The sequence below is a fragment of the Brachypodium distachyon genome, chromosome 1 (genome assembly GCF_000005505.3).
Source record: "Brachypodium distachyon strain Bd21 chromosome 1, Brachypodium_distachyon_v3.0, whole genome shotgun sequence".
Classification (NCBI taxonomy): domain Eukaryota; kingdom Viridiplantae; phylum Streptophyta; class Magnoliopsida; order Poales; family Poaceae; genus Brachypodium; species Brachypodium distachyon.
Window position 1 is genome coordinate 17,862,756 of NC_016131.3, and position 12,958 is coordinate 17,875,713.

The 12,958-nt window shown below is 47.9% G+C and overlaps 2 protein-coding genes across 2 annotated transcripts; one reads left to right on the forward strand and one right to left on the reverse strand.

Moving 5' to 3' along the window:
- The first annotated feature begins 2,824 nt into the window (after positions 1-2,824).
- LOC100824856 (glycerophosphodiester phosphodiesterase GDPD6) lies at positions 2,825-6,571 on the forward strand. Its single transcript, XM_010237599.3, has 6 exons — positions 2,825-3,819; positions 4,674-4,721; positions 4,823-5,233; positions 5,341-5,415; positions 5,520-5,629; positions 5,736-6,571. Exons 2-6 carry the CDS (start codon positions 4,709-4,711, stop codon positions 6,291-6,293), a joined length of 1,167 nt encoding a protein of 388 aa, XP_010235901.2. The 5' UTR covers positions 2,825-3,819; positions 4,674-4,708; the 3' UTR covers positions 6,294-6,571.
- A 631-nt stretch (positions 6,572-7,202) lies between these two features.
- On the reverse strand, positions 7,203-12,958 carry LOC100825156 (LRR receptor-like serine/threonine-protein kinase RPK2). The gene is made up of 2 exons (XM_010237604.3): positions 12,890-12,958; positions 7,203-10,953 (listed from the first exon to the last, which is right to left on the reverse strand). Exons 1-2 carry the CDS (start codon positions 12,956-12,958, stop codon positions 7,438-7,440), a joined length of 3,585 nt encoding a protein of 1,194 aa, XP_010235906.2. The 3' UTR covers positions 7,203-7,437.

Consider the following 12,958-nt stretch of genomic DNA (forward strand, 5'->3'; position numbering starts at 1 on the left):
TGGGACTTCGCAGTAGCTAAGGCCCCGTTTGGATCGCGGGATAGAAAAAACACCGGAATAGGGAAAAGTACAGTAATTGACATGGCATACGTGTAAAATCCTACCGGGATTGAAGATAGAGGTTTGAGATAGAAAGGTTGTTTCCGGGATTGAAGAGAGAGGTTTGAGATAGAAAGGTTGTTTGGAACGCGGGAACACAAATTATATGAATTAACATCCTCCCTATGTTTCATATTTATTGTCACAACTTTGTTAGATGTACGCGTATCTAAACAAAGTTGTGCGCAATATGTAACGGAGGAGCAGTAGTATAAGAGCAAGATTAATAGTGGCCTCTATGTCGGTTATAAGATTTAAATACTATATTCGGAGGGTAGAGAATAGGAAAGAGAAAAGTAGTGAGCTGTAAGATCCAGACAGCTGCAAGACAAGATCGTAAGCATTCTGTGAGAATGAGACGTGGGCCAATCATAAGCACTAATAATAAAGTAGCAAATTCTTATAGCAACAATTATATATGCTTTTAAACTGACTATAAATGACATGTCACCAAGTTATAGCCAACAACAGGCTAAACTACGACAAAACTTGTAGTAATAAACTAATAGAATTAGCTAGATACGGGCTGATTGATTAGTTGAGTAACCATGGGACAAGTAACCATGACCATAGCTATCCATCAGCTGGCCACAGCTACGAAGACATCGAGACAAAAATTGAAAAGAACTGGCTATTGTTGGTGCATGACATTCGCTTGAGCAGCTTGAGCAGCAAGGGCGAGTTGCTTCGCGTGTGCAAAATAATGAGTTTCAGGTGGATGTTTCTATTCTTGTGAAATTACGTTGAAGCAACAGTGTTTCATAGGAATGTACATTTTCCTATCCTTTGTTCCGGACAGTCCAAAGGAATCTATTACTGTGAAATTTCTTTCCTACAAAAATCCTATACAATTCCTTGGTTTCAAACGGGACCTAGTCGAATTTGGGAGAAGTCAATTTTACCCTCTGTAGTTGTTGCTTGATTTTTAAGAACACCGTCCAGCTCCAGAACCATGCCGAAACTGCATTGAAATGTACTTTTTGAAGAAAAAAAGATACTACAAAATTACACGATTTGAGAAAACTGTAAACACCCATCGGCACTGAAATTGAACAGCTTGAAAGGAGCTCGTAGAACAACTTGAAGACTTCAAGTCCTCTGAAATTCTGAAAATAAAATTGCTTCCAAACGAGTCCTTGTTACCTTCTCCAAGGTGTCCCCGATCTACTCCCCGACGCTACTCCGAATCGATGCAATCTCTGGCTTCTTGTGCTTCGGCCACATCTCTCTACGACACGCATTGTTTGTTGCCTGTGGCCGTCACGGATGCCTGCAGGCTGCAGCTACGTGTGCCCGGCTCAACCTACAATTTAGCGACCACTTTGACCCTGCCAACTTGCGGGACATTGTTGTGTCCCGTCTACGTTGTCACAGATGAGATGGAAGAGAGAAACGATAAGGCCGGGAATCGAAGACACGTGGTCCGAACAAGTTAATCATAGGAAGGGGATCTTAAGTCATCGGGGCAGAAGGAATAATAAGGCACAAAGGTCAGCAAGTATGCTTGGACCATGACCAAAACAATCCTACCAATTGAAAGTTACATATTTTGAGTGGCATTAGGGCCATGCAAGTTCACCTTTCTTGCTAAAATGGCAAACGAAAACGTGGCGGAGTACATACCGAAATACTAGCGTTGTTGTTGACTTATTAGGGCTCAACCGAACCAAAATGCGCCCAACCTGTGCCATCTCAGGACTGGCCGGTGGAAAGCGCCGCCACATCTCAAGTCATTCCCTCGTCACCGTCGTCCTATACATATTCCTCTTCTACTCTCTCCGTCCCAATATATGAGACACGCACGCATCCTAAAATTACAAATTTAACTAGCAAAATCTAAATTATATTTTATAAAAAATATAATTAGATTCATAAACGTATGATTTTTACATCATATAATTTATATATTTTGATAGTTAAATTGATGATCTTGGACACGTGCGTGGCTTGAGACGGAGGGAGCAATGACATCTGTCATACTATATTCCTTCGTACCTATAGCTAGCTAGGTAGCCGAAAGCCCTACCCGAGAGAGAGGACGGAATGGTGCCTCAATGATTGTCGATGAGAACTAGCTGAGTTGACACATGGCAGGCACACGTCTAATCTCTCCACAGGAAGCCGGCACGGCGGCACCCCGCATCTGGTACTGCCTGGCCGATCATCCGACCCGATCCCTGGAGCTCATCGTGGAAACTGGAAAGCGATGGGTGGTTTACGAGATAGTACTATACGACTCTCTTTTTTTACGAGGAAAGTACTATACGACTTTAACGTATCAGTGTACTCGATCCCGTGTTGCAGCCACGCTTGGACCTTGGAGACGTACGGGTAACTAGCAGAACTACGTGGTGCGTCCATGCACGTACTACTGATCTAGCTAGCTACCAGCCTATAAAGAGTGGTGTCTTGGCCGTCACGCTCCTCTATATTTGCAGAATATATGCTTGTCAAAATGGTTCAACTATACCAAGCAGAATTTTTAGGCCCGTCATAAATGGGCTGTGGACAATATGCTCGCGGTTGTCCGTCTCCTGGAGAATAGGGCATCGCTCGTGTCCGGCCCATCCCGTAAAAACGGGCTTAAAGGCTGCCCGTTTACATCCCTCCTCGACGGGAGCTGTGTCGAGTGTATAATAAACTAGACGATTCTTCGCGCGTTGCCGCGAAAGACTGTTTAACACTAAATATATATATTAAAAGTGAGAAAACGAAAAGATATTGAAAGAAGATCTCATGAAATACATCTGATGTAGTATGTTGCATCAATGACGTAATTTTTACAGTTACATACATAACATGGAAATCAGCACAGCAGCATAGCCAACAGTACAATTTTGTTTCCAACTGTAGCGTTGAGTTGACTTATGGGCCACACTTTTACAATTGACTGATCCGTTGTATAACATTATGTGAGTAAAAGCAAGTAATATTTGATCTATGTAAAATCACTCTGGCCTCTCTGCTGAAATATCTACAGATTTTTACCTTCTGAAATAAAATCTAACTTGTCACTTAGCTGACCCATGTTATCAACAACCAACAGGTGGTCAAATGACATGAATGTTCGAAGAAGGTAGTAACGGGTTATTAAATTGATCTCATAGCGAAATAACTTCTTTGAAATGGAAATATATGAGGAGCTGAAGATATGCATGTTTGGCCTATCATGCCCTCACTGAAATAGCTAACTGATTCCATCCAGCATAACACATGCACTCTTTTTTTTTCTTTTTTGATATAACACATGCATTCATCACTGATGTTGTAAGCTCAAGATAGAAGGAGGTTAGTTATTAATCAAGCTTAATATTTGCGATGACTTTATCCATCTCCTATACAAAAATCATATTTCAAAATACTCCAATTTGAGGATATTTGAATGAAAAAAATATTAAAATCCACTCTTAGAAGACCATTCCTTAATTTGCACTCACCATGTCACTGGAGCCGGCGGTGGGGGTAGTAGCCCCAGCAACGGTGCCAAGCACCACTCACGTTGGCAAGTGCACCCGACCAACCGCGTCCACATGCGCCGCCACCAGGGCCTGCACGCCGTCGGCGCGAGCGGCAGCGCGTCTGGGTGGAGGGGCGCAGCAGCGGGACGGGGTTCAAGACGCTGACGCGGGACCTCCTCGCGATCTCGTTCCGTACCGGTCCACTGCGCCTCCTCGACGTCGGCCCCCTCAGCCCTCCTCGACACATCCAGTGTGCTCCTCGGTGAGCCCCCGTGCGACCCCCCTATACCCATGTCTTTTCCTGCTATGTGCGGACTCTGTTGTTGCTATCAATTGAAATTAGGAGAGAGCTTTAAGGGAGAGGATGGTAAGGGGCTCGAGATGACGCGATTGGAAGTTGGATTTATATATAGTCCGTGGAGGGAGATCGAGAGTTCGGCGCCGACGGCCGGCATCCGGACGCGTCCGTTGCGTATGGCTATTGGAAAGGGCAGCTGGATGATTGGTAGGCTGAATCGGTTAGTGGAGCGTCGGGGATTAATTTTCTGGCGTCCATTTTGCAAGAAATGGTTGATTTGATGATATTGGGGATGGTGGCGGTGGTTAATCGCAGAAGCTGCATGCCTTCTGCAACGCTCGAAGACAGGAGGAAGACGACCGGTCGCTGGGCTGGGTAGCGCGTACGTATGGCAATGGGCCAGGGAGTGTTCTGATGGGAGATGGGTCGCCCGAGGCGAGAGAAGGAAAGGCCCATAGCGCTGGGAGCTCGGTGCGTGCAACTGCGACTGGTCTGCGGAAAGGTACGCTCGGGAAAAGAAAGGTACACGCTCGGGAAAAGAGTGACGTGGTCGGCTGCATACGCAGCTTGCTAAATTAATTTTATTAAGTGGATTTTAATTTTATAGAATTTATAGATCTGTAACAGTATTCCGTAAAAAAAAATCAGAAATCCTCTAATTTTTTTAATCTGAAACAGTCTGTTAGTTCTGTTAGTTTCCAGTTAAAAGATCTTTCCCGTAGAAAAAAAAGGGATAGATTTTGTTGTTAGAATATTCCTCCACATTCTTTCCCTATATGTACTCGGCGCCGCCATCCTAAACTCCCTGCCTCTTCCAGCGCTTCTTCTTGTTGCTCCGGACGAAGAAAAAAAAATGGTCTCCCTCGGTACGTACGCACGTTCTCGATCTCCTTCTTCTTCTTCTTCTTCGTGATCCTAGCGCGATCAATAAATCAATCTGCATTAATCTGCGTTTGTTCTTCTGCAGGGATGACAGTCGCCGCGGCGGCGTTGTTGTTGGCGCTGGTCCTCGGGTCCACGAGCAACGGCGCGGCGGCGGCCCGGCCGATGGCGGCGCCGGGTCCGGCGCCGGGACCGTGGGCGGGGCTGGGGATGGAGGCGGAGAAGCAGCTGCTGCAGACGTCGCGGCCGTACAACATCGCGCACAGGGGATCCAACGGCGAGTTCCCGGAGGAGACAGCGGCGGCCTACTTGCGCGCCGTGGACGAGGGCGCCGACTTCATCGAGGCCGACGTGGCGGCCACCAAGGACGGCCACCTCGTCTGCTTCCACGACATGACGCTCGACGACACCACCGACGTCGCGGCCCACCCGGAGTTCGCGGGCCGCCGCCGTACCCTCGAGGTCCAGTGGGCCAACGTCACAGGCTTCTTCATCAGTGCGTGCGATCGATCCATGATTCGTTCATTAACGAACTAATTAACCGCATTAATTTTCGTCTTCTTCGATTTGGTTGATGGATCAAATCTGACGTTTGATTGGCAGCTGATTTCACGCTGGCGGAGCTCAAGACGCTGAGGACGAAGCAGAGATGGGAGTTCCGGGACAAATCACACGATGGCACGTGCACACATAGCTCAATATATTTTAGCGAATCAGATCAGATCAGATCATCCATCTTGATCAGTTAATTAAACCCGTCTTGTTTTTTTTCTTTTCCGCAGGCGTTTCTCCCATCATCACCTTTGACGAGTTCATCAGCATCGCCCTGAACGCCAAGCGGGTCGTCGGGATCTACCCGGAGATGAAGAGCCCCGTCTTCATCAACCAGCACGTAAGAGAAATCCAAACAAACTTCAATCAATCAATCAAGAATCATGATTACCATCTGACATTACTGAATCCTGACACGTTAAATTTTGCCATTGTGATTCTGCCAGGTGAAGTGGGCGGACGGGAAGAAGTACGAGGACAAGTTCATCGGGACGCTGAAGAAGCACGGGTACGGTGGCAAGTACATGTCCCCGGCGTGGAAGGCGAAGCCACTGTTCATCCAGTCCTTCGCGCCGACATCGCTGATCTACGCCGCCGAGCTCACCGACTCGCCCAAGGTGTTCCTCATCGATGACGTGACGGTGCGCACCGAGGACACGAACCAGTCCTACGACGAGATCACCTCGGGCCAGTACCTGGACTACATGAAGGAGTACGTCGTCGGCATCGGCCCGTGGAAGGACACGGTGGTGCCGCCCACCAAGGACAACCGGCTGGCGGCGCCCACGGACCTCGTCGCCGTGGCGCACGCCAGGGGCCTCCAGGTGCACCCTTACACGTACAGGAACGAGAACAAGTTCTTAAGGTTCAACTTCAGGCAGGACCCCTATGCTGAGTACGACTACTGGCTCAATGTCATCGGCGTCGACGGCCTCTTCACCGACTTCCCGGCCAGCCTCCGGCGATTCCAGCAGTGGACCGCCAAGAACAGAAGCCGAGTTTGATGTGAGACGCAAGTTTAGATCGTAGTAGCGTTTTGTTTTCTTTTTTAGGTTCTTCTTATGTTGCTTCGAAGCTGTGAGATGGATTAGTCTTAGGATTTTGCACTGGCGATATACATGGATTGAGTATTTTTCTCTTTTGTGAGATGGATTGATGTTAAGGATTTTGAACTGGCGATAGAGATGGATCAATTACATTGAGTATGTTCTTGCTGAGGTATTTTTTTTCTCTTCAGAGGATTGACCTGAACTAATGAATTGAAAATGCTCTTCGGATCCAAGGTTGTTCAATTAGTGAAGCTAACAGATTGACAAGCTAGAAATTTTCTGTTACGTGATACATTAACTAGCTGCTTAATGTCAGCACTGGAATGTTTAGGTCTCAAACGCATGGTGCCATTCTAGCAGAGTGCAATGCACACAAAACTGGAACTCTGATGAGAATGAACCCTTCACTTCTTCGGAAGCAAAACCCTTTGACATGCTCCTGTGGATGTGATGGCGTCACTTGTTCCCAGATACTCTAGGTAGTACCGTAGTACCAATATCCGCGTCAGGCCAGTTCCTCGGAGAGGTCCCATGTTTTGCTAATTGCTTCCCCAACATTGGCAAAATGAGTGGAGATTTTATGATGGTAATTATTGTTCTATCTAACCAGAGGAGCTAAACTAGTAACAAAAATACCAACGTGTCAGCTGAATCAATTGGCTACGGAGTACATCAAAACATACATCTACATATAAGTCCACAACCTAAATAATGATAATGCAAGCTATGATAAATATATCCATATCAACACCTTTAGCAGTGGATGCATAAATATGATAATATTGCAAGGCAACATCAAACTTTTGTCTGAGGCATTTTCTAGCATTGATATTAACACGTCGGTATTAAGATAGAATAAGGAAGTCAGGCAATCTTAAAATGGAATCTTTAGAATTAAGATTGTTAATTTACATCTGCTCTTCTTATCTGCAGATACATTAGTGGGCAGTTAAGTCGAAAACTGGAGTATTATACAACACTGGCATCTACCGGATAGAATCTAGTTAAACAAATGATCAGAAGAAAAAAAAAATCATCAAGGGCTTCAAGTTACAGCTATCTTTACCTTCTACAAGTTCAGTATGTGAATCAAGCATTCTTACCGGTGTTCACGAATTGGAGGCTGAAGTTGCTTTAGCCGTTGAACAACTAGCTTCATAGTTGGTCGCACAGAGAGCGATTCAACAGTGCACATTACTGCTAAATGCAACACCTCTACCAAGTCATCATGTGGGCCCACATCCCACAGGCCGTCGACGAAAAATTCACGAGCACGGCCTTGACGGAGCAGCATGCAGGCCCAGGCAACTATGTTAAATCCATTACCGTAAGGAGAAAAAGATGGATCCAAGGCCTTCTTGTCTGATATTAACTCCATGAGTACAACACCATAGCTGTAGACATCGGCTTTATCTGAAACACGGCAAGTCATAGCATATTCTGGAGCAACATACCCAAAAGTCCCAGCTACACCAGTGGTCGCATGGGTTTCTGAATTTCCCAGCAGCCTTGCCAGTCCAAAGTCTGAGAGGTAAGCATTATGGTTAGTGTCCAACAAAATATTGTTTGGTTTCACGTCACGATGAAGGATCCTGGGAACACAAGTGTCATGCAGATAAGCAAGTGCTTTCGCAATGTCCAAAGCAATTTTGTGCAGCCTCTTCCAGTCTACAGGTCTCTTTGATCTCTCCTGTATGAATCTCTCAAGATTTCCTCCAGGCAAGTAGTTATATATCAGAAACATTTCAGACTCACCAAGATGGTAGCCTACCAAGGTAACAAGATTGGGATGTCTTAATCTCCCTAGAGTCTTGATCTCAGCATGGAACTGTTGGGCTCCTTGGAATCTTCCAACAGAGAGCCTCTTTATAGCTACCAACACTCCAGGTGAAATTTCAGCTTTATAAGTGGCCCCGAAGCCCCCACTTCCAATGCAATTGCTTGCGTTGAAATTTCCAGTAGCTCGAACAACAGTCTCATAAGTGATGGGCACCCCAATTTCTTGAAAGATTATGACTTCTCTTCTTCCAGATGATCGACCTGCCATGCGGGGAGCGCACTTTCTTGTGTAAACAAAGAGTACAATCAGAGCAAGAAGGACTGAGACAATAGCTGTTGCAGATGTTATCGAAGCTATTTCAATTGCATTGAATGAACTGTTTCCTAATTGATTTTGTGAATCTGCAGGCGCTGTATCACTATCATTTGAATTCAGACCACGACTCTGTTGAGCAGCTGACGGGACTGCAAGGGAATACATTCGACAAGATTGTAGCAAAGGATTCCCAATAACGCTGTCACATCCAACTGTACTGTTATTTGTTGGCACTGTACCAGACAAATTGTTGAATGACACGTTAAACACGGTAAGAGATGCCGAATTAGCGAATTCAGCTGGTATCTTCCCAGTAAGCTTATTATTGTCAAGGAGGAGCGCAGTGAGATTTGTCAAGTCAGCAAGTGTACGAGGAATCTCCCCTGTGAGGAAGTTTGAGGACAGGTCCAAAACTTTCAGAGAGCGCAGCTGATTAATATCACTTGGAATAGTTCCATTAAGAAGGTTATGGCCTAAAGAGAGGAGTTCCAAATGTGGCAGATTCTTTACAATACTAGGAATTTCACCACCAAGCTGGTTCCTACTCAAATCCAAGCTGATAAGATAATTCAACTGCACGATACTTGTTGGTATCAAACCAGAAAGCCGGTTGCCAGCAACACGAAGAACAACAAGAGAACGGCACAGTGATCCAATCTCTACAGGAATCCCTCCTGTTATCAGGTTGTCGCTAAAGTCCACAATGAATCCCCTTGAGCTGTTGCACTTGTTGAATAGGCTGTGTTGCAACTCACCAGCAAGATTATTCCCATCAGCAAGGAAAGCATAGCCCCCCTGCATTCCCAGCTTCTCAGCAGCAAGCGGCAAGGATGTCACTGTTCCAGTAAAATTGTTCCGGGCAAAACTATGGCAACTCGTCATATCTGTACCCGTGACTAACGAAAATGAAAAGAAGCCAGCAATCTCCTGATATGAAAACAAAGAAGAGTACTCTGACACCAAGTCATCAAACGGGAGCTGAGATGAAGGGCAACCCTTTGAGATGAACTCTGGAATCAAGCCAGACAGTCGGTTTCCACTGACATCAAATACATCCATGCAAGGCACAGGCAGTGATGGATCAACTGAACCTGTAAACTTATTCGAGCTCAAATTCAAGAACTTCAGATGCCCGCAGTCCAACAGCCCTTTAGGAATACCACCAGAGAACAAATTCTCTCCCAAATTCATCATCTCCAAGCTCTGGCAAGAACTCCAATTACTCGGCAACTCCCCCTCCAGTGTAGCCCTTGGCGCCCATAACACCCTCAGCTTCGGCAACGCAGCGACAACATCCGGGATCCCTCCTTGGAAATAGTTGAAGTCCTCAACATCCCCATTATTTGACACATCCGAATCACCAACCAACGCATAAGGATTGGACAAAACTAGCACTGATAGTTCGACACAAGCACCAAGCTCCGCAGGTAGCGGGCCGCTCAAACTGTTCCTTGACACATCTAAAGCCCGTAGGTTCCTGAGCCATCCAATCTCCGGCGGGATGACATCATCCAACAGGTTGGATGACAGCAACAGCGTCTCCAGCTTGCTGCAGTTCCCCAAGCCCCGGGGGATGCCACCGACGAGGAGGTTACCAGAGAGATCGAGGAATTGTAGGCTGCGGCAACCAGCACCACCCAGTTCGTCAGGGATGGCGCCGCCCAGGCGGTTGGAGGCAAGCGACAGGCGGCGCAGCCCGAGGAGCGAGCCCAGCGCAGCGGGCAGGGAGCCGTTGATTCGGTTGTAGGCGAGGTCCAGCGTCTGGAGCGCGGCGCAGGCGAGCGACGGCGGGATCTCCCCGTGGAGGCGGTTGCCGGAGAGGTCGAGCACGAGGAGGCGGCGCAGCGACCAGATCGCGGCGGGGAGCGGGCCGGAGAACACGTGGGAGGGGAGCGCGAGCACGCGGAGGCCCCGCAGCGCCGCGACAGACGGGGAGAGCGCGCCCGAGAGGCGGCCGGTGGACGAGGAGGAGAAGTTGAGCGCGACGACCTCGCCGGAGGCGCCGCAGGACACGCCCGGCCAGCGGCAGTGGTCGGCCGACGCCGGGGACCAGTCTCGGAGGAGCCCGCCCGGGTCCGCCGTCACGGCCGCCTTGAAGCGAAGCAAGGACTCCCGCTCGCCGTCTCCGCCTCCACCAGAAGCTCGAACGGCTGTGACGAGCAGCAGCAGCAGCAGCAGCAGCAGCAGCAAGGTGGGTAGGGTTTGGGACCGGAGGGTGGCCATCGGAAGCGGCGGCGGCGGCGGCGGGTGCCGCCGTCGCATTGGAATGGGGCAGCTGGGGAGGGTCGGTACCCGAGCTCGCGGCGGCGGCGGCGGCGAGGGGGGGTAGGGTCGGGGGTTTCGTTTTGCGGCGGGGACCTCGGCGTGGATGGAGTTTTGCGCTGCGAGCCTTCCTTCTCTCTCGGGTGGGGGATGGCGTGGGGTTTGCTTGGTTTGGAAGCTTGGAGCACGCGAGTTGGGCGCAGCCGCACAGCAGTCTTCCACTGTGAGTGTGGTTGGCAGGGAAGGAGACTCCGGTTCCTCTCACGTTGAAACTTAAATTCTTTTAAAAAAAATCCCCACGGGGAACTGCCTAGACTTTGTTCCAAAGTTCTCAAATTCCAAGCATATAGATTTTCTCTCCGTACAATTCATCTTGATCGACAATCTTTTATACTGTACTTCTAATAACGAAATCACGTGTAAAGAATTTACACAATAGAGAATAACCGCGATCATGTGCTATTGGTGTTGATTGCTAGCCATGTGTCAGTGAACAATAGAGAAGAACATTTTTAAGAGATATAACCAAGTTGAGCATAGCAACATCGACCGGTTCATATTGGCACGTTGTAGCTAGGTGGGGATTTTTGTGAGAGGATTGTCAAGTTGAGTATCGCTATCAAATCAACGTGTGGATGTGGGTGTAGGCATGTAAAGTGGGGGCTTCATTTAAGAGATCGCCAAAAGAAGTGTCTTGATCAACTATGACACCCTGATGTAGGCATGCAGCATAGTGTGTGTGCGTGTGTGCGTGTTAGTTGACGAGACAATGCAATATTGAAATAGATGGTTAAGGCCTTAAGGGATAACTCAACTTGCACCCTTGAGCATGCGGTTCTTCATGAATATTAATTGATCAATTTTTCATGGGGAAAAAATATCTTTATGCATATGGCATGTGCAAAAAGAAACTTGTTGAAATGTCCTAGATTCTAATAGAAGGATGTGGGATGGTTGAAGACGAGTAACTGGGGAATAGGGTATCGTTGTGTTTTTTTCCTACGACAAGGACAATTACACTATCAAGATATTTTTAAAAGTGTCTCATATTAATTGACTCAAATTTGTCCAAATATGAATGCATTTATACATAAAAAATGTTTAGATACATGTAATAGAAATTCACTTAATATGGGACAGAGGAAGTACTACACTGCAGTATTTTCGATAAAAAGAATTTGATACGATGAAGGCATAGAGGATCATCATCACCACTGAATGCAATATTCCTTCCTCGCTGAAAGCAACTATGGTATCACAAGGGGGAGAATCAAAAGTGTGCGAAACAAAAGTTTGAAAAAAAAACGAGCACAGTGCATATGTACGTACATGTACCAGGCCGCAAAATTCCCGGAAAAAGCAGCGCAAAATGCCAAAGAATCCCCCGCTTTCCGTTCCGTTACCTTTTCCTCCCGTATGGCGGCCGTTGCTTTTACGCTGGCGACGTCCGCAGCACCACCAACCCAAACCACTCGCACCCGGTCGCAGACCCTCGATCTAGCGCCATTCCCGCATCATCCGACGGCCACCACGCCCTGCACACGAGCGGGTAAGGCCTTCGCCTGGTGCGCGCGCGCTTCAGGCCTCGCTGGTGCGGCCCATCCGGCCCGTTGCTTTCCGCGAGCGACGCGGCCAGAGGAGCCCACCACCTCGCGTACTGGCTGGTGTGGGTGGGCGTGGGGCCTGTGGGCAGTGGGGCTGGGTTAGACGGCGCGGGACCCGATGACGGTCAGAAAACGATCGGCGCTCCGTGCTGACGTGCTCTGGCTGACTGGTTCTGCCAATCTGCCGTGGAGTCTGGGGCCCAGGAGCGGTCAACGTCGGCGATGGGCCGGTCAAAGTTGCGGGGCACGCGTCTTTTATTTTAAACACACGCGTGGGTGTTTTTTCTTTCTTATCGGGAACACACGCGGGGGATCGATGGTAAGTTCATCTTCAATGGGCCAACTCAGCAGGTAATATAGACGTACGGACCAGCAAATTCTTCCTCCGGATCATAAAACTCAATTTGTCCAAATATGAAATTATCTATGTTTAAAAAACATCTAGATACGTGTAACAGAAAATCAATTGATATTGAACGGAAGGAGCGTGTGACGTGGCAAATGAATTTGACGCAGAGGGGATGAAACGGTTGCTAGTAGGAGAAACCGTCCCGTATCGAAAACCAATGCAGAAGTACTAACGAAATCACCTGCTGGAGCCTTGGAGGTTGTCTCGTTAGACCAAAATTTATGGGATCAATTTGTGCAGCATACTGCAT

Excerpts from the sequence above, each read along its gene's own strand:
- LOC100824856 (XM_010237599.3), top strand. Across the intron at positions 5,416-5,519 it reads CCGGGACAAATCACACGATG|GCGTTTCTCCCATCATCACC; the intron begins GCACGTGCACAC and ends TCTTTTCCGCAG. Across the intron at positions 5,630-5,735 it reads CCGTCTTCATCAACCAGCAC|GTGAAGTGGGCGGACGGGAA; the intron begins GTAAGAGAAATC and ends TGATTCTGCCAG.
- LOC100825156 (XM_010237604.3), bottom strand. The coding sequence starts at position 12,958 with ATGCAGTATGCTGCACAAATTGATCCCATAAATTTTGGTCTAACGAGA. Across the intron at positions 10,954-12,889 it reads AACCTCCAAGGCTCCAGCAG|GAACCGGAGTCTCCTTCCCT; the intron begins GTGATTTCGTTA and ends TCAACGTGAGAG.